This window comes from Phallusia mammillata, chromosome 3, assembly GCF_965637545.1.
Source record: "Phallusia mammillata chromosome 3, kaPhaMamm4.hap1.1, whole genome shotgun sequence".
NCBI lineage: Eukaryota > Metazoa > Chordata > Ascidiacea > Phlebobranchia > Ascidiidae > Phallusia > Phallusia mammillata.
Window position 1 is genome coordinate 180819 of NC_137254.1, and position 20046 is coordinate 200864.

At 40.5% G+C, this 20046-nt stretch overlaps 1 protein-coding gene across 1 annotated transcript in view; it reads right to left on the reverse strand.

The window, feature by feature from the left end:
• LOC145220511 (titin-like) overlaps positions 1-20046 on the reverse strand; it is a 51839-nt gene that overhangs the window by 22730 nt on the left and 9063 nt on the right. The window contains exons 21-82 of the mRNA XM_080087724.1: positions 19396-19662; positions 18757-18954; positions 18271-18348; positions 18008-18202; positions 17868-17945; positions 17615-17806; positions 17478-17555; positions 16999-17187; positions 16375-16452; positions 16062-16244; positions 15926-16003; positions 15604-15870; positions 15266-15448; positions 14941-15207; positions 14720-14797; positions 14059-14256; positions 13924-14001; positions 13249-13425; positions 13107-13184; positions 12863-13045; positions 12273-12539; positions 11895-11972; positions 11640-11834; positions 11498-11575; positions 11238-11429; positions 10957-11034; positions 10701-10886; positions 10543-10620; positions 10255-10440; positions 10121-10198; positions 9868-10062; positions 9732-9809; positions 9469-9660; positions 9333-9410; positions 8736-8930; positions 8597-8674; positions 8132-8320; positions 7993-8070; positions 7735-7929; positions 7545-7622; positions 7287-7472; positions 6927-7004; positions 6677-6859; positions 6340-6615; positions 5911-5988; positions 5522-5710; positions 4594-4671; positions 4346-4531; positions 3612-3689; positions 3364-3555; positions 3234-3311; positions 2871-3053; positions 2543-2809; positions 2407-2484; positions 2050-2238; positions 1913-1990; positions 1662-1850; positions 1523-1600; positions 1274-1465; positions 866-943; positions 372-557; positions 97-174 (exon numbers count right to left, since the gene is read on the reverse strand). Of these exons, the coding sequence (XP_079943850.1) occupies positions 97-174; positions 372-557; positions 866-943; positions 1274-1465; positions 1523-1600; positions 1662-1850; positions 1913-1990; positions 2050-2238; positions 2407-2484; positions 2543-2809; positions 2871-3053; positions 3234-3311; positions 3364-3555; positions 3612-3689; positions 4346-4531; positions 4594-4671; positions 5522-5710; positions 5911-5988; positions 6340-6615; positions 6677-6859; positions 6927-7004; positions 7287-7472; positions 7545-7622; positions 7735-7929; positions 7993-8070; positions 8132-8320; positions 8597-8674; positions 8736-8930; positions 9333-9410; positions 9469-9660; positions 9732-9809; positions 9868-10062; positions 10121-10198; positions 10255-10440; positions 10543-10620; positions 10701-10886; positions 10957-11034; positions 11238-11429; positions 11498-11575; positions 11640-11834; positions 11895-11972; positions 12273-12539; positions 12863-13045; positions 13107-13184; positions 13249-13425; positions 13924-14001; positions 14059-14256; positions 14720-14797; positions 14941-15207; positions 15266-15448; positions 15604-15870; positions 15926-16003; positions 16062-16244; positions 16375-16452; positions 16999-17187; positions 17478-17555; positions 17615-17806; positions 17868-17945; positions 18008-18202; positions 18271-18348; positions 18757-18954; positions 19396-19662 (9093 nt within the window). The remainder of the gene's footprint in view (positions 1-96; positions 175-371; positions 558-865; positions 944-1273; positions 1466-1522; positions 1601-1661; positions 1851-1912; positions 1991-2049; positions 2239-2406; positions 2485-2542; positions 2810-2870; positions 3054-3233; positions 3312-3363; positions 3556-3611; positions 3690-4345; positions 4532-4593; positions 4672-5521; positions 5711-5910; positions 5989-6339; positions 6616-6676; positions 6860-6926; positions 7005-7286; positions 7473-7544; positions 7623-7734; positions 7930-7992; positions 8071-8131; positions 8321-8596; positions 8675-8735; positions 8931-9332; positions 9411-9468; positions 9661-9731; positions 9810-9867; positions 10063-10120; positions 10199-10254; positions 10441-10542; positions 10621-10700; positions 10887-10956; positions 11035-11237; positions 11430-11497; positions 11576-11639; positions 11835-11894; positions 11973-12272; positions 12540-12862; positions 13046-13106; positions 13185-13248; positions 13426-13923; positions 14002-14058; positions 14257-14719; positions 14798-14940; positions 15208-15265; positions 15449-15603; positions 15871-15925; positions 16004-16061; positions 16245-16374; positions 16453-16998; positions 17188-17477; positions 17556-17614; positions 17807-17867; positions 17946-18007; positions 18203-18270; positions 18349-18756; positions 18955-19395; positions 19663-20046) is intronic.

Below are 20046 nucleotides of genomic sequence, written 5' to 3' on the forward strand. Positions count from 1 at the left end.
GATATTGTTCAAGAATTGCCACAGCATACGAATAATATCTTATATTAAAAAAAAATGTTTTACAATATATTTTCAAAATCACGAAAAAGTTTTCACCTTTGACCTCTGCCCATTGGAGTGTGACGGTTGTAGAAGTGACGTCAGTGACAGTTGGCGCGAGCGGATTTTGAGGAACTAAAAATAGAAAAAAACAGAAATATTCGATTCGTGAGAATTTCCGGACGTTGATTTGGTCAAATGCTCTTTGCAGACCTTGCAAGTTAAGATAACTGATAACATCTACAATTTAGTTGGCAGCAATCTAAACTGGCTTTTATGTTGTTATTTCCTCCAATTTTTAAAATGTTGCGTTTTGACAAATCTTATTTTACCTGTGGTTTCTTCAACTTGCAAACTCGCTTCGCTCATCCGACTTTCCTCGCCAATACTTTTCACAACAAACCAATATCTCGTTCCACTAGATAATGACGTCACTTCAAGACGCGTCAACGACGTTTCCATGGTGTTTGTGACGTCATCGTCAACGTTTCCATATTCAAGTCGATATTGGGCAGCCCCTGAAATAATGCCGCAAAAGTTGTAAGTCGGTTCTCGCGGAAATATCCCAGTTCAAACTGCTTTTTCTGCCTCTTAACGAACATTTAAAGCAGGGGTTCTTAAACTTTTGCGGTCGTACCCCACTTTACACTATTTATTTAATCTCACGTCCTCCCTAAATAAATATTAGCATCGATAAAATCAATCAGAAGGATACGTCTTTGAATCAGATGCACTGAAAGTAATGGCAATCTCCAATGCAAAATTGCGAACAAATAGAGAATTTACGGGAAAGAAAAGAAGCCAGGGTTAAGACATCATAACTTACCAATGACGTCACTCCAACGTAATACAACTGATGACGTGGTGACATTTGTTATGATGACGTTGTCAGGAGCAAGAGGAACTGAAAACAACAATAAACTTGTTTACAATGCTATTAACCAGTGGTAACTTAGTGTTGAGTAATTTACTAACCAGTGGATTATTAACTAACCAGTGTTGGATTATTAACTAACCAGTGGATTATTAACTAACCAGTGGATTATTAACTAACCAGTGTTAGATTATAAACTAACCAGTGGATTATTAACTAACCAGTGGATTATTAACTAACCAGTGGATAATTAACTAACCAGTGGATAATTAACTAACCAGTGGATTATTAACCAACCAGTGTTGCATTATTAACTAACCAGTGCTGCATTATTAACTAAGGATTGAATCATTAACTAACCAGTTTGTATTTGTATTTTTTCACTTCCTCTCTCATTTCTTCTGTCTTTGATTCCAATAGAGAAAACAACAAAATCGTACCACGTGCCTGGGTTTAAACCAATCACAACCGCCTGAGCTGGAATTGTTTCCAAAACTTGTCGCGTATCTTCCGTCCCATTGGTCCGATAAATCACGTGATATTTTTCCGCGCCTGGAATATTCAAGTTTTAAATCAAACTTAACCAAAACATTTCATTTCTAAGCAAACCTTGGACTGGTTTCCAACGCAACAGAACTGACGTGGTTGTGACGTCATCAAAGTTTACTCCTGAGGTAGCCGCCGGTCCTGTGACGTTATCAACCAAATTAGTAATGACGTAAATATGACGTAACTAATTTCAACTTACGGGTTGTTTCACGTGTTTGAACACTTGCGGCGCTGTGACGCCCAGAAACCCCAACTGACGTCACGGTTATGACGTAAGTAGTTCCGGGAATTAGGTTTTTGAGCACTGATGATGTCACATTGGAGGTTTGGTTGTAAATTGTGACGTTGTCGTTTGTCGCAAAATACCGGATGACGTAATCAGTTGCACCTGGTGACGAAACAAAACAATTATTAAAACCATTTAAACAAAAACGAAACGAAATAACTCACCTCGTACATTTGTCCAAAACAAATTAAGGGATTTTGTGTTTATTTGTGAGATTTCTATCTTTCGAGGTGGCAGAGGAACTGAACAAAATATTAAATGTTTTAAGTTTCACCGAGAAAACTTACTGAACCTACTTCACCTGTTTGAACTTGAACGTGAACTTCAGGGTCAGAATTAACCACACCCAAATCTCCAACAGAAATCACACGGAACTTGTACCAGCTTCCTGGCCTCAAAGCAGTCGCAGTTGAGGTCGTTGAAGCTGTTTTCGGGGTTTTGAAAGTTTCGTTTGAAGATAAAGTTACTTGGAGTTCGTAAAGGTTGGCACCTGATGTAAAAGTTTAAAGAAACAAACATGACAGCTACTTAAATTTTAAGTGATTGCAATTTTAACGGGTTGAATAAGTTTAATACTTTGCAAGATATAAAAGCGTAATACTATTCTTGGTAGCATTTCCTCAAGGGTAAAATTTATTACAAACTGGTTGCCACTTACCTACGACCGGTTGCCAGGCAACGGAGATACTTGTTGTTGTGACCTTGCCCAATGAAATGACCTTCACAGCCTCTGGTACTGAAAATAAATCAGGTTTACTCCACAATATCGCAACATTACAAGCAGAAAGACTCACAAGTTGCAATCGACAACTCTTCGCTTTTCCCGCTCTCAACTTTCCCGCCAAAACCAACAGAACTGACGGAAATACCGTGTTCCCTTCCCGCTTCCAGGAAATTCAACCTGTGTGACGTAACGTTCACTGTTACGTAGGCAGTGACGTCAGTGAGCGCGTTGACGTAAGCGAGTTTGTAGCTGGAAGCCCCAAAAACTTCGTTCCACGACACCGACATGGAATCGGTGGTTACCATGACAACGGAGACGTCAGAGGGAATTTCGGGAACTGCAAAATATTTTCATGGTTGGTCAGACTTTATTTGTGACATCACAATGATCTTTGTCACCTGTTTGTTGATGAACAATCGGGCTTCCTCCTAGACTTTCGCGGTTTTTCGAATCCACAGCAAATACTTTGAAACCATAAACTGAACCGGGATTCAAATTATCGATGGAAACATCGTTTGTGGGTGAATGTTGTTTACTGGTTTCGTTCAAACTGGATATTTCTACCAAGTATTCAAGCGCTCCTACAAACAACAAGTGTTATAACGTGATGAATAACTTTGTTGTCATGTTATTCTGATTTTGTTTCAAAGGTTGTTTATTTTTATTTGTTCAAGAATTATCAAAGTAAGAGAATAGTTTCTAATACTAAAAAACTGTTTCTACAATTTATTTTCAAAATATGGAGAGAAAAGTAATTTCACCTTTGACCTCTGCCCATTGGAGTGTGACGGTTGTAGAAGTGACGTCAGTGACAGTTGGCGCGAGCGGATTTTGAGGAACTAAAAAAATAAAAAAATAAAATATTCGATTCACCATAATTTCGAGACTTACTTGTTGATTCGGAGAAAACTTCGCTTCGTTCGCTGCGTTGACCGCCTTCACCAACCGTTGTGATAGTGACGTCATATAGCGTTCCAGAACTGAGGTTTGCGATCACAACTCGCGTGTCTGACGTCACTATGGTATCCGGCAGGAATATGTCATCATCTTGTGACGTTACAATCACTTCGTACGTAGAAGCTCCTGCGATTGGTGACGTAATTAAGTTTTAACTTGGGGTGGTGTGATTTCTATGTTACCTTTTACGTTTTCCCAATCCAAAGCAAAACTTGAATCGCTGGTTTCCGACACAGAAATATTTCGCACAGATTCAACCACTGAAAAAGAAAGCAGAGAATTTAATATTTATTCGATAAATTGCGTTAACGAACTTGAATTCCCGATTTTTTAATAAGCAACCTGTTTGTGTCAGGGAATATGTTTAATACATAAGACTTCTCACTGCCAGCAACCAAAAACGGGTAGAGCTACTAACACAGGATCTCATAATAGAAAAGGGTCAGGCGCGCCGGAGCTCCAGCGTTTTTTACAAAAACTGCATTTGAAATATTTCCGTTGTGCCACCTACCGGAATTTAGCAAACCTGTTTGGTGTGAGTTCTTGTGTTAGCAGCTCTACCCTAAAAATGTGGGTGGAGCTACTAACACCATACCTCTCGCGACACCCAAAAGTCCCTAATTTTCGACAAGTGGCGCAAAGAGCAGTTTTTTACATTTGAAACGTTATATCTCCTAAAATGCTGACGGTTAGGGCTATTGGGGTCGGGGTAAGGTATTAGCATTTAAAAATTCACTAAAACTAACCCCAAAATTTAGTTTCTAATGTAAAAATTGTATAAACTTATTTCCCAACCCAACCCCTCTTCAGCCGCTAAATAAATAATCCAGCTCTTTACGCTCCCTTGTGAAAGTGAAACTCCCGTGAAGCATGGTGTTAATAGCTCTACCAAAAATCTCCTAAACTCTGAACTCACCAGTTTGAAACGTCACAACTCCGCTCGTCCCCGGACTCGTCCGGTTCCGCACCCCCACTGACGTCATAGTGACGTCATACCACGTTCCAGCTGTGAGTCCCGTGATCTCGCTTGAAGGGCGTTCGGCGGTCAAAGTCATAATGTCACCTTCTTCACTTTCAACAAATACTTCGTAATAAACAGCTCCTGTGACGACAACGTCGGTTAGTGACGTCAGATAAACTTCGAGTTGCAAAATTTTGGCAAACCTTTCTGTTTATTCCATTTGATGCTTGCAGCATTTAGTTCAACAGAAGTCACAGTAGCATTGCTTGGGACATCAGGCCCTAAGAACAAATAATTGGATTTCAAAACTAGTTTAAGCGAATAGTTCCAACTTACCTTTTGCACTTGCCAGAAAACAAACGCAAAAATGACCCAAAAGTTTTATTCACACAAGTTTAGTAAAACCAGTAAAAGAAAATACAGAAGTTGGTAAAAATTCAATTCGAATTTTGTACTTACTTCATGAGAGCAACAGTAAAAATACGACTTCCGTATATTTAATCTTCATTCCGACCTTTTCTTCTTTGCAGGTGGAAGTAGTGTTACGTCACAATGCAGACTTTTGTTACGTCACCACGTTACGTCACCGGAGCAAACTTTTATTCTCAGCAAATCATGCAAACAATTGTTGTGTTGTGACGTCATAAGTGTCGTGAAACGATGTGAATTTTTTGGATGGAAAGGAAATGTGAAAACACAACTTATGAATAAGGACATTGGGCTAATTATTGAAGAAATCTACAGATTTCATGCAGGGGTTTCAGTCACGCCTCATGCAAGCATCAGTGATAATTACATTTTGTCCCAATTGATTGAAGGTTATTTTGAGATTTTGGGGTCGCTATAGTGTTGTTGTTATACAGTTTTATGCGACAATAGTTGGTTCGTCCAGTTTCAAGCAACATTGTCAGGGGTGATATTTTCAGTGATATTAACTTACACAAAATATGAACTTATATTTCGTGTGAACTTTAGAAAATAATGAAACAATTGTGAAAATTAAACAGCAAATTTGTGTTAAAAGTTTGGTGCAAAACAGCAAAGTTTTGTCAGTTAGTGAACACCCCCCCTTCTTGCTCCCCCGTGCACACAGCAGCGCCACCAAGTGTTTCTAGCTTTGCAACAACTCACTGGTCGTCTCGCGAACCACGTGACTTTCCGCGCTTGACTGGTTTTCCTCTCCGACCGCCGTCACATAGAAATCGTATGCAGTGCCAGCACTCAACGATTCGATGGAAATAAATGTTTCACTCGTTGTGAGAATTACTTCGTTTTCGTCAGGATCGACGCTGCGGACCCGGATATTGTAGGACTGTGCCCCTGTGGATGGATATACCGGTTTGCAGACAGGAGTTTGGGTGGAAATGATGAATTTTTTTGCAAACTTAATTCAGGCCAACTAATGATGTAGCCAACTGTGGTAATAGTTCAGATATAAATCACATTTTGATGAACTATTGATTAAAACTTTTTTCAATTGCTATTGTAAGAAGTAATAAATTATGTTTAGTATAACAAACCTATGACAGATTTCCACCAGAGGCCGATCGACGAAACGTTGACTTCGGTAACAACAACATCAGTTGGCGTTGATGGGACTAAACAAAATAATAGTTAAACAAACGCCAACACAAGCACATAGCCTCACAGCCACAAAAAAACACATAGCCAGAAAAACGCACAGACACGCGGCCACACAACCGCACAAACACAGAAACGCACAGACACACAGACACACGGCCACACAACCGCACAAACACAGAAACGCACAGAGACACAGCCACACAAACACACGATCGCACAAACATACAGCCGCACAAACACAGAATCGCACAAACGCACAGCTACACAAAGAAGTTAAACGCACAGCAACACAGCTACACGAACACACACACAGCCCCGTCAAACGTACAAACGAATAAACATACACAACACACAAACCTTCCAACCTGTTTGTTTTCTCGCTGTATCGCTTCCATTCCGGTTTATGCGGTCTTTCACGCCAACTGAATAAATCACAAACTCGTGCCATGTGCCAGCTGGCAGGTTCTCAACTGTGACACCTGTGACTGCCCCGCTGCCACTTTCCACACTCATGTTGACAATCCCCTCATTGTTTTCGATTGTCACCACATAGTTCTCGGCTCCTTTTTGCGCGTTCCATTCTAATTCGACTGTGTTGGTTGTTACGTCACTGACAGTTACAGAACTTGGTCTGGAAGGAACTAGAACACAAAAACAATAATCAAATGTTTCGTTTACAAAGTAGATTATGACGTCACTTACGAGTTGTTTCGCTTATTGCTTGTGACGTCACACCAGTAAGATTTACGAGGCCAACAGCGGTCACGGTAAACCTGTAGTTACTTCCAGACATAAGACTTGTCAAAGTCATAAACGTTTTTTCTGTTGTAGAACTTGTGACGTCATCATTTTCATTATAAACATTAATGACGTAATAAACGGCACCTGTAAGCATAGTTTGCATTAAACATCGGGATATCAAACAAACACAATCATAGGTGAGATTACAAACCGTTGACGTCATCCCATGACAAAGTTAATGACGTAGTAGTGACATCACTACTCTGAAAGTTTCGAGGAGACGCTGGAGCTGTAATATAAATTAGAAAGTAAAATTATGTCGACAAGCCGTGGCTGCCAGGCATGATATCAAGTTTATAGAGCTCTTCTGGCAAATGTAATTTTATTCCAACGTTTCGACATCCTATGCAGGTCGCATTCATCAGGGTAAATAACACTGAATGTACGTAGTACAGTGCACGATAAACAAAGAAAAAAGAATTAAATGCAAGCACATCACAACGTCGGTTAAAAATGCCGGAAAAGCTTCATAAATTTGGTATGTCGACACATTTACATCAAAATTTTGTACCTGTTTGTTGGCTGATTGGGTCACTAGCTACATCACTCAGTCGTCCGCGCGTTCCCATAGCAACAACAATAAACGTGTATACGTCACCGGACTCAAGGTTTGAAATTGATGTGAAGTTGGAGACAGTGTTTACAAAATATGCATCTTGATTTGTTTTGGAAACACTGATCTGGTAACCGGTCGCTCCTAAACCGAAGGAAAAGTCGGAAATAAATGCAAAGTTGATTTTGATCCGCAGTGTTTCATAAAAATGTTTACCTTTCTGATTATCCCAAGTCAAATCGATCGTGGTTGAGTTTACTGAATTCACACGAACATCACTTGGAGCACTGGGCACTAAAAAGTAAATCAAATATTTTACAACAATTGTTCAATTGTAAAATGGGTTTCAAGTTTATTAAGGGGTTAATAAAAAACAGATATCAGGATTTGGGCAACTTTAACTTACAAGTCGTATCACGAATTTCATGTGATGAATCGCTCGTGAGTTCTTCGTGACCAACCGCTTTAACCGTGAACCAATATTGAGTTCCTGCGTTCAAATTAAGGAAAGTGGTCGAAGTATCGTTTGTTGAAAGCGATGACTTGTCGATAGTGTCGTCATTGTCGTTTTTCGACATACTTATGACGTAATGAAGAGCTCCTATAAACAAAAAGGATGTTTTCTTTGTAAAACGAAATAAAAATATTTAAAGTTGTTTCTCACCATTCACTGAATCCCATGAGAGCTGCACGGATGATGAAGTGACGTCATCAAACTTTAAGTTTTCCGGCGCTGTCGGCCCTGTAATTTTACCAAATGTCAGTTTGTTTGTTTCGTCACAAGTTTACAGGGTAACGATTACTTGTTTGTTGCGTCACAATGTTTTCAGGATTGCGATTTTCGCGTTCAGATTTTCCCACGCTTACAAACGTGAATCGATAAATATTGCCTGGAGTCAAATCTTCAACCACCAGCTGGTTGCTCTGTGACGTAACACTTCTGATTGTGACGTCATTTTTATCGATGATGTTCACTACGTAATACTCGGCACCTGTCAGACAACACAATAGTTCAGAGATGAAATATGTGTCAAATCTGCTAAAAACGCGCGCGCACGGTGGCGGGCAACCACATAACACGCGAAAGTTGGTGTAACAACTAAAATGGGGAAGAATATAAAGACCAGAGACAAGTCAAGATGTATTTAAGTAACGGTTCGTGGTCATTAATAATCGCAAAGGCCTGATCAAAATTGGTTGGTTACCCCTTTGAAAAAACAAGCGCTTCGTCGGCCAAGAGACTTTTAACGCTTTTACTAATTACGTACCTATGACGTCAGCCCAAAGAAGCTGAACCGATTGTGGAGTGACGTCACCAACATTCATTCCGCTAGGTGGCAGGGGAACTGAAAAAGTATAAATGTCGTTGGTTTGTGAGATCTTAAAAATGTGAAGTGAAATCTTCACCTGTCTGTTCTTCAACTTCATGTGATTTATTGCTCGTGAGATTTTCGTGAGCCACAGCGTTTACCGTGAAACGATACAGGAAACCCGCTTCCAACCCACTGATAACAAACGATGTTTGTGACGTGACAATAGGAGACAATTGAACAGGTTTTGAATCGACAATTTGCACGATGTTGACGATGTAACTTGTTGCACCTGTTTTTACGAATCAATTTGGAAACTGATTGGTTACGATGGCGGTAAAGCTACTAACACAGGAACTCACACCACAAGCGGTTTGCTAAATACAGATAGATGGCGTAAAGAGCGAAGTTATTTGAATTAACAGTGAGACTGGGACAGGGTTAGGGACTAAATTTAACATAAAGAACTAGGTTTTTAGGTTGATTTTATTATTATTATGAAACCTCAGACCAACCCTAATAGCCCTAACCGTCAGCATTTTATACACAAACTGCATTTAAATATTTGCGTGCGCCACCTACCGGAATGTAGCAAACCTGTCTCTGGCATGGTTACATTTCATCGGACAAATTTAACGAGATTTTTGACACATTACCAAACATTTACAAAGTTTGCAAAATTCAAAGCAATTACCTGTGACGTCATCCCACGATGCAGTTACTGACGTAGTTGTGACGTCAGAGATATATAGGTTTTCCGGATTGGCAGGAACTGTGAATATTGGTAATACTGAGTCGTGTTTTTTGACAAATTATGACGCAATACTAACCCGTTTGTTGCGTAATAGTGACCTCGTCCTGCATGTTGACTCGGTCTTTGGTTCCAACAGAATTTAACGTAAAGTCATAAAATATTCCGGGTTCTAATCCTCCTATTGTTACGTCAGATGTCGTGGTTGTTACGTCATCAATTACGTTTCCTGACGACGTCTGTTTTACTTTGACGTTGTAGCTTGTTGCTCCTGGAAACCAAATATTTTAATAAAAAACTGTAGTTAAAAACGTAAAAAATAACTTATGTGATAGATTTCACCTTTCATATCCATCCAGCTCAATTTCACGGTTGTCGTGGCAACGGAATCAATAACCAAACCAACCGGAACATTCGGCACTGAAACAAAAAATGTCATTATTAATCATATTCGTGAAAATCGTGCAATCATACTCACGAGTTGTCTCACGAATCTCCTGAGTTTCATCGCTCATTATATTTTCGTGGCCAACCGCTTTCACTGTGAAGCGATATCCCGTTCCGGCAATTAAGTCGTCAACTGTTATTGACGTCACAGTGGTGGTTATTGTGGGATTGACAATTGTTACGGAACTATCATCGGTTGATGATGTCACAATGTACGAAACAGCTCCTGCAGAAACGAAAATGTGGTGTAATAAGTTGTATGATAAGGACAAAATATGACCTACCATGAACTGGATCCCATGACGCCATCAGTGACGTAGTAGTGACGTCAGACAGTTGAAAGTTGGCGGGAACGGATGGGACTGTCGACGAGATTTTAATTATGAACTGACAATAAAATAACTCGCACAAAACAAACCTGTTTGTTGCGTCACAATGTCACTTCCTTCCTTGTTTCTTTTTTGCGATTCCCCGACAGAATAGACTGTGACGTCATAAAACGTTCCGGAATTTAAGTTTTCAATTGCAGCCTGAGATGAATCGCTGCTGAATTCTTGTACTAATTGATTATCTGAGGTCACCATAATGACGTAACTTGTAGCACCTTTAAAGATCAAAGTTAAGGTCAGGTTGAAACGAGTGTAAGGTCAAGTTGAAACGAGTCAAAGTCAAGTTCGATAAATAAACTAATAAATTTATTTACTACCTCTTACGTCATCCCAGTCCAGATTCAAACTCGTTGTAGTGAAACCGACCACCAGGGGCAGTAAAGGACGTGAAGGAACTGAAAAGTAGTTAATATTTAACCAGGTTTTTCAGAAAAAAAAACACTGCAGATATGGAAAGATAGAAATCGTATTTTACCTGTGGTTTCTTCAACTTGCAAACTGGCTTCGCTCATCCGACTTTCCTCACCAATACTTTTCACAACAAACCAATATCTCGTTCCACTAGATAATGACGTCACTTCAATGCGTGTCAACGTCGTTTCCATGGTGTTTGTGACGTCATCATCAACGTTTCCATATTCTAGTCGATATTTACTGGCTCCTGCAACAAAAATGAAACCATCTAAATATCAATGGATTCTGGTTTGAAAACAAAAAAAGAATCAACTTACCAGTTACGTCATTCCAATGCACGGTAACTGATGACGTAGTTACATTTGTTATGATGACGTCATCAGGGGCAAGTGGAACTAAACAAAAATATATTTTTAATTGAGTTTAGCCGCTAACTCGGCTAAACTACGTAAAAAGTTAACCACATTACCAAATCTAGCTAGTTATTAACTAACCAGTGTTGGATTATTAACCAACCAGTGGATTATTAACCAACCAGTGTTGCATTATTAACTAACCAGTGGATTGTTAACTAACCCGTGTTATATCATTAACTAACCAGTTTGTATTTGTATTTTTTCACTTCCTCTCTCATTTCTTCTGTCTTTGATTCCAATAGAGAAAACAACAAAATCGTACCACGTGCCTGGATTTAAACCAATCACAACCGATTGCGTGTCAACAGTTTCAAGCACGTGACGGTCATCGTTGCTGCCACTGGTCCGATAAATCACGTGATATTTTTCAGCACCTGAAAGTGTTAAGTTGTTTGATGAATTTAACCCTTTGCAACAATCTGAACCATGTTTCTAAACTCACCAATCACAGACTGCCACGTCAGCTCGACTGACGTAGTTGTGACGTCACCAACATCAACTCCCGAAGTCGCAGCTGGACCTGCATTAAAATCACAAACGTCAGAAAAGTATTATGACATGAATAGCCATATCAGGAAACTCACGAGTTCCTTCACGAATTTCACGGCTGTGAGAACTGATTTGTCCTTCATCACCCACAGTGCGAATTGTGACGACATAATGGTTGCCTGGTGACAGGTCGGATATTTTGTATTTAGGCGTTTCGGATGAGGGCACAGTAAAAGTGTTGATGACGTCACCGAGGGTTGAACTAAGTATGACGTCATATGATGACGCGCCTGCGAAACGAAGTTTGTTGTAAACAGAAGCGCTATGTCGTTTACGAAGTTTTTACTGACCGTGAATTTTCCTCCACGACAAATGGATTGCGGATGTCGTCACCTCATCAACGTCGATCTGGTTCGGAGGATTTGGGACTGAATATATAAAGTAGGTTGTGGTTACTGGGAAACATCTCTGCAAGCATCCAGATGTAAACATTTCAGGTTAAAATAAAACCATGATTAGTAAAATTTTGTAAAAAACTTTTAGTGCGCAAATCTTTGCCACTCGGTTTCGCTAGAGAGGAAAATAAAACCTGCATTTCTGGATTGATTCACATTTTTAAACCCATTTCCAATTAAATTTTTCGCCATATCATGTCTAGCAAATCAATTATTGCCAGAGCATTTAAAAATAAACTCGTGCTTGGAGCATCACAACCTCAAACCTTTCACCTGTTTGTTTCCGGACAGAAACATCGGGGTCAAAGTTCACAACCCCCGACCCGCTGACCGAGTGAACTCTGAACTCGTACCAACTCCCGGTTCGCAATCCAGTTACTCGCAACTCCGACGAATCAGAGTTAATACTTCTGTTTGTTACGCCATTATCCCTCTTCACAATGACGTCATACCGCTGAGCGCCTGGAGCTGGTTTCCATGACAACCCGACTTCTGTCGTTGTTACGTCATCCACCGTGATCTCATCAACCGTGTGAGGCACTACGTCATAAACACGTTAGTTTGTCACAAACATACTTACGTCAGTCGCACATTTAGCTAATTTTCTGTAGGTGGCGCAAAGAGCACAAAAAATGCTCACGGTTAGTGCTCTTAGCGTCGCGGTACAGTATTAGCAACCTCAATCAAACGAACTTTATAATTTAGCTTTTAATGCAAAATTTTATAAAACCTACTCCTCTACCCCTTTTTAGATTCACAATTAATAATTCAGCTCTTCCCACCTATCGAAAATTATCTAATGTGGGTCTACCTTGAGGTATGGTGTTAGTAGCTCTACCCATCAAGCTAATGATGTAACTTACAGGTTGCCATGGTGATGCCTTCAGTTTCAACACTTTCCGTGACGTCATCCATACCGACCGACCTTACGCTGATCCGATATTCCGTTCCTGGGTTCAATGACGTAACAAGTAATGACGTTGTTGACGTGTCTTCGTTTCGCTGTCCGTCTTCGGAAATTATTCGAACCTTGTATGAAGTCGCACCTACGTCACAATGTAAGTTATTTCTCTTGGAACCAAAAAATCCGGTGTTATTATTTCCTACCGTAAACTTCGTCCCATGAGAGGAACACAGAATCGGTAGTGACGTCGGAGATTGCGAAACTTCCCGGAGCCAACGTCACTGTAACAAAACATGACTCAGGTAATTCGTGGCCAGCAAACACACTGACTCAGGAATATTTTACCTGTCTGAACTTTCAGTGTTTCGCTGCCGATCCCGTTTTTAGCGACGCCGATGGAGTAAACACTGAACTGGTAAACTGCCCCGGGTCGAAGCGGTGAAGCTTCCACGCTGTTTGTGTCACTCGATAAAACTTGTTCCAATTCATTGTTGATCATTGTTACGTCATAACTAGCAGCTCCTAAAAGGAAATCATGATTGTTGCCAGAATTTGAAATTTAGCGAAGCCGTGTAGAACCATTAGAGGGCGTCAATAGCAGACAAACCATTGGAGGATATCAATAGCAGACAAACGATTTATGGCAGAGCTGGAACACAGCTAACACAGGAACTCTCATCACAGGCCAGCTAATTTCCGGTAGGTGGAGCAACGAAAATATTTGAAATGCAGTTTGTGTAAAAAATGCTGAAGTGTTGGATTATTGTTAGGGTTGGTCTGATGTTTCATAATAATAACAATAACAATAAAAACCTAAAAACCTAGTTCTTTATAAATTTAGTCCCAAACCTTATCCCAGTCTCACTGTAAATTTAAATAAATGCGCTCTTTACGCCATCTATCGGTATTTAGCAAACCTTTTGGGAGTTCCTCTGTTAGTAGCTCTGCCCCGATTTATACTGAATTCAATACAGAGCAAAATACGCACATTTTTTTTACATATTTTAGGTAGCAACGAACCTCTCACGTTGTTCCACTCAATCGTGATGCTGTCGGTTGAAACCGATGTTGCTATGGGCAACGACGGCGTGTCCGGCACTATGACGACATAATCGGTAAAATTCGAAAACATTTTAAATCACAAAAAAAACTTACAAGTTGCTTGCGAGAAGGCTTTTTTCTTTTCGCTCATCCGACCTTCCTGTTGCCCAACAACTTGCATTGTGACGTCATATTCAGTACCAGATTGCAGTGACGTCAAAATGTGTGAGGTATCGGTGGTTGTAAATTGCATGACATCACTGCTGCTTACGTCATTAGTTGACGAAACAGTGACATCATAGTAAGTAGCACCTTAAACACAAAAGATTTGCTGAATTATTTAAAATAACTCTAATGTGAAAATAAGAATATTTTGGGAAAGACAGCTCCGTAAAAGCTGAGGTTGTTGGTTCGAATCTCACCGCATATTTCTGATCTTGTGATCAATAAAATTGTAAATTGCAAACATGCAAAAACGTAAGAGTTAGAAAAACATTCTGTGTAGCGTAAATTCCAAAGGAAATCACAACACAGGGTGAACTTCAAATCAGTTTTTGCGTTTTCTAGGTAGCGCAGATTGTTGAGTCGCTGCTCGCTACAGAAATGACCAATATCTTCCAGTAAACCTTGTTCAAAGGCCAGCGCCTTACGATTTTGGTTGTCATATCAAACATACACTGTTTTCGGCTTTTATTAGATTACGTTCCATGTTGCAGTTTATGTGGTTATACGGGTAGTTAGTGGAAAAACACATCAGCCACATTGAGCCGCTTACCATAAGAAGATCTCCACCAAAACCCAATCGAGTTTGTTGTGAAATTGTCGACCACGAACCTTCCCGGAAAGCGAGGATCTGTTAACAAGAAGTTTCATGTAAAATACATGCGTGGCTAACCAATAAAAAGATATAAAAAAATAAAAATACAATTGCCAGAAAAGCTCTATAAACTAGATATTATTCCTGGCAGCAACAACTTATATACGAAACACACTAACTTGTTTGGACGACCAGTTCATCGCTTCCTTCCTCATTCACCCGTTCCTCTTCACCAACCGAATACACAGTAAAGTTGTACCAAGCTCCCGGACGAAGCGACCGAACTCGCGCGTCCGGGCCTATGACGTCATCAACAGTGGGTACGTCACTCTCTGTTGACGTAACTTTGACCTTGTACCTCACCGCGCCCTTGACAGGTTGCCAGAAGAAGAAAGCTCGGTTTAGGTGAACTTCGGAGGTTTGTAATCCGGTCGGATTCGCGGGAACTAAAACAAACAATCCCGAATCAAACAATAGTGACGTCACAATGCAATCGCAACTAACCGGTCGAAGTTTCGATGTTGTTCGATTCCTGACTTCTCACCATCGAGTCTCCGATCGACTTCAACGAAAACAAATACTTGCTTCCGGCTTCCAATGACGTTACACGTGTTGACGTCACACTCAATTGTTGTATGTCTACGTCACCAGTGTCTGACGTCACGCTCAGTTCGTACCCTGAAGCACCTGGCAATCAAAATGTGTTTAACCATCCGTATAATAACTTGATTTGCCGAGCTTGTTTTTATGTATTTTTTTGTTTTTTGTCTACAACGCTTTGTTTTGTTTTTTATTCTTTTCCTGAAAATTATTCTGTGAGGCGCTGTAAAAAAAATAAATACCTGTTACGTCACTCCACTCCAGTGTGACGTAATCCGTTCCCACTGACGTAATCACAAAACGTTGTGGCGCGATTGTCATGGTTTGTTGCACAACGGCTTCTGATTGGTCGGAAGTTTTCCCGCCATCTCCAATAGTTTGAATTCTGATGACGTATCTCAACCCGGATTTTAATTCTGTTTGTTTGAATTCTAATTCCTTTGTCTGATGGCGGCGGATCGTTGTTGAACCTTCCTCCTCAAACATGATGACGTATTGGATGACGTTACCTGCATATGACGTAGGTTATGACGTCATACATGCGCGTGAAAATTTATCACAAACCTTCTACAGCTTGCCACGTAATCGACACTGACGTTTCATCGAATGACGTCACTACCGCACTTGAGGGGGTGGAAGGCTCTGAAAATATTTGTTGCGTCGCAAGCAATAAAATCAGCTGAAAGCATTTAATCCTCACCAGTAGAGTCGGTGTGCTTAAACTCTTCTTCGCTCTTTCTCTCTTCCATTCCAATAGCGGTGACATGGAAATCATATTGCGTGCCAGGTACAAGGTTGACCACCAGGAGGCGTGCTTCCGTGGCGGGTAACGTTTGAATTAGTCGCGAATTTGAACGAACCGACACCGAGTACGATATTGCTCCTGAATTATAAAAAAGTAAAAATAAAATAGATTATATTTTTCAGTTTGAAGTAAGAAAGGAATTAGTTTTTGAAATGAGTTTGTTGATAAAAATACAACAATAAGACTTAAGTTAAAACTAAGCATGTACCTTTTACTTCGTTCCAAACCAACTCCATATCGTGGGTCGTACTTGAAACGGTTCGGACATTGTGCGGTGTTGCAGGAGCTGAAAACCATTGACACCGTATTAGTACAGGAACCGAAATTATCAACTATTTGCTAAAACATTTTGACCGCATTTAAAATACAGAGGCGACATACTTGAGTTAAAAGACATAATAAAATCAACAAGAACCAGAGCCCTTCCCCTGTGCTATGAACGCGCCTGCGTGACTGCAGTGTCCTGGCGTGCTCGCCAATTTGTATGGCGCCCAATTTAATGGTTGCCAAAAGCCTTCGAACATTGCACTAACGTCTAGCCACGAAAAACCCTAGTTTAGACGCGTTCGAGCACTGCTGTCTTATTTAAAACGCTATATAAAAAAGCTCTACAATGTTGGCAAAGTCACTGCGCAACACAAAAATCAAGACAAGTTAACAGTACGACAGCCGGGGAAGAACTCCTCGCAACAACACGTGGCCCACAAAAATGCTTGAAACAGAACTAGTAAAGAAACAAGGAAACTTACAAGTCACGTGGTCGAAACCCACGGCAATCAGCCACAAACCGATTTAGATAAACGAATTTAAAGTTTTGCAACCATTTGCCTACCCGTATACGTTGAAACGTCAGGACTTCCATATTCGCTTCGGCGTCTCAACTTTCCGACCGAGAACACGTTGAACTTGTAATGAGTTCCAGAATCAAGTCCATGTACGTCAGATCGACTTTCACCTACTTCATGTTGGGTGGTTTCCCCCGTTTCGAGATTGGTAACTTTCACCAAGTAACCACGCGCTCCTGTTAAGTGGGAAATGTTACAATCAGACTTTCTTGTTATAAAGCGCTTGAAACATCAAATATCGCCTAAGATATCGGCCAACAGAAAACCGGAATAAAATTTAAATACTTCACCTAATTACATTCAATCAAATTAAATTAAACAAAAACAAAACAGTATAAATGAAACGGAACAGCATAAAAAAACATTAAATACGAGTTTAATATTTAAATTTTTAGGTAGAATTGTTTTTGCTGATAAAACACTCTTAGGATTTTTTACCTATAAATTATCAAACTATTTTTCTTACCTTTGACGTCATTCCACGTCAGCGCCACCGATCGTGACGTAACAGTCGTTACGGTTGGCTGATCAGGGGTGGCAGGGTCTGCAAATAAATTTTCATTTTTCGTTTGTGACGTAATAATGACAAAGCGCGCGTTTTACCTGTTTCTTCTTTTATCGGAGAACTCTTGGAGCTTCGGCGGTCCTCGTCCTCCCCAATACTAGTTACCCGGAATGTGTATTCGGTACCCGGTTCGAGCGAATCCTGCAAGTATTCGGTTACCACCGTTTCAGCATCCGGAATCACGATATCCGAATCCTCGTTTCGGGTGGAAATGACGTAATAACCGGCACCTGTAAACATAGAAATCATAATTTGCATTATCCATCTCCATGGCAACGACGGCCAACTTACCGATGACGCTGTTCCACGAGAGTTGAATGGATGTGTTTGTGATGTCACTGATGTTGATTGTTATCGGCGCGAGCGGAACTGCAAAACACAAATCGGTGTGAGACAATCGATCAAACAATCCCATGCGTTACAGTACTCACTGGTTTGCGCCTGCAGAGCTTCGCTGTCGACCCAGTTCCTCCTGTTACGAGTTCCGACCGAGAAAACACTCATGTTGTACCAAGCCCCGGGAACCAGCCCTCCAACCTCGTTCCCAGCCTCATCCGATCTAACCTCCCACTCTGTGTTGTTGCTCGGCGCAAACTGGATGACACGTACGTAGAAATACGTCGCTCCTGTTAACGGATGAAAGTGATCGGTGACGTTCGAATTTTATGGTTGCTGCTATTGTTATGTAACAAACCTTTGACGTCACTCCATAGCAACGACATCGATTGGGTAGTAACGGTTTCCAATTGTGGCTTTTCAGGCGTGATTGGCACTGAAGCGGAAAAAAACGTGTTAATATTAAAACATTTAAGATGTTTCATAAAATTCGTGTTTTTGAATAGTTTTTTGGGTGATTTGGGGAAAAGTTATTTTCGATTTCATAGAACGTGGTCAAAAAAACCTTAGCTCTTTCGTTCGAAATGCGCCTCTTAAATCGTACGAGAAAAATAATTACGTACTTTTTTCAGGCTTTTGCCGATATCCTAACTATTTTCTTTAAATACGTTATCAGACTTCTTACGCGTTGTTTATCGTGCACTGTACTACGCGCATTCAGTGTTATTTGCCCTGACGAAGGCCACCTGTATAGGACGTTGAAACATTGGAATAAAAACACATTTGTCAGAAGAGCTCTATAAGGTTGATATTATGCCTGGCAGCAACAGCTTATACATCTTACACGTTGTGTCGACCACTCTGTCTGTTTCCTTGCTGACTTGTTCCTGAAACCCGATCGAACTGACGTAGAATCGATATCTCGTCCCCGCATCGAGTCCTCCAACCTCCGCACGAAGAGAATCATTCACTCGAACGGTGGTTTCCCGGTTTATAGCTTCAGAATCCGACGTCTCGGCTCGGACGTAATATGCCTTGGCTCCTAGAATCAACAATAAGTTTAATAAGTTCAAATAAGTTCCGAAACGTTGGAACAATAAAACATGTCGTTTCGATGACTATTTGGGCCGTTTTTCATCATTAAACTTATCACAAGCTTTGTTAAGACATTTTCAATTGTTGTCGCTTTGTTTTAGCACCTAATCGTGAATTTCGTGTTTAAGTACAGTTGGTTGACCGAAAGCCTAAATCAATGAAGTAAAATAATAAAAAATCGCTCATTTTGAGCTTGTTTTTTTTACAGTTTCTAGTTTTATAAAGCATAGTTGCGGTTGTTAAGAATTTAACCTTAAAAAACAGGTTGAAGGTTGTATTGATGTTTGCACCCGGTGTCTAAATACCCACTGCTCTACACATAACGCAAGAAACTAAACTCAGATCTGATCTGTCGTAAGATGTTTTGCAAATAACTTCAGAAACTTACCCCACATTTCCTTCCATTGTACAGTGAAGCCATCAATCCTAGCATCTCGTAGTTGAACCCGGGCAGGAGGAAGAGGCACAGTTTGAACGTTCACAGTAATGCTCCCATTCTCATTCAGGCGATCCTTCGCATCTCGCGAGTAAACAGTGAAATTATACCACGTTCCGGTTTTAAGACCGGATGCCAGAACCCGGTTCCGAAAACTAAAAATCCGCGTCTCGAAACGCTCGGATACTGTGTGCATCGAAATCTCGTATTGTCTTGTACCTGTAGTGGAACAAGTTAAAGTTTGTCACATGAAGCTTGAAAATAAATACATAGAGTAAACTAAAAATAAAAAAAAGTATAACAAATAAACTGTTTGCTGTGATCAGCGATAAAGTGTTCTTGCTACTGATAATGGTGTAGTTTTGTAAAAATCACAGTACACCAAAAAACGGTGGCAAATTCAGAATTAAAAGTTTTTTAATTTTATGTTTTTAATGCGGTGGTGCTTGTGATTCAGCTTTCAGTGGTTTCCCCGCTGGGCCTGTGTAGCTCAGTTGGTAGAGCGCAAGTCCCGGAAAGACTCCTGTTGTGGGTTCGAATCCCACCACTGGCTAGACTTTTTCTAGTCTGTGCCTTGCCATACTGGAATGCTTGGGAGACCGG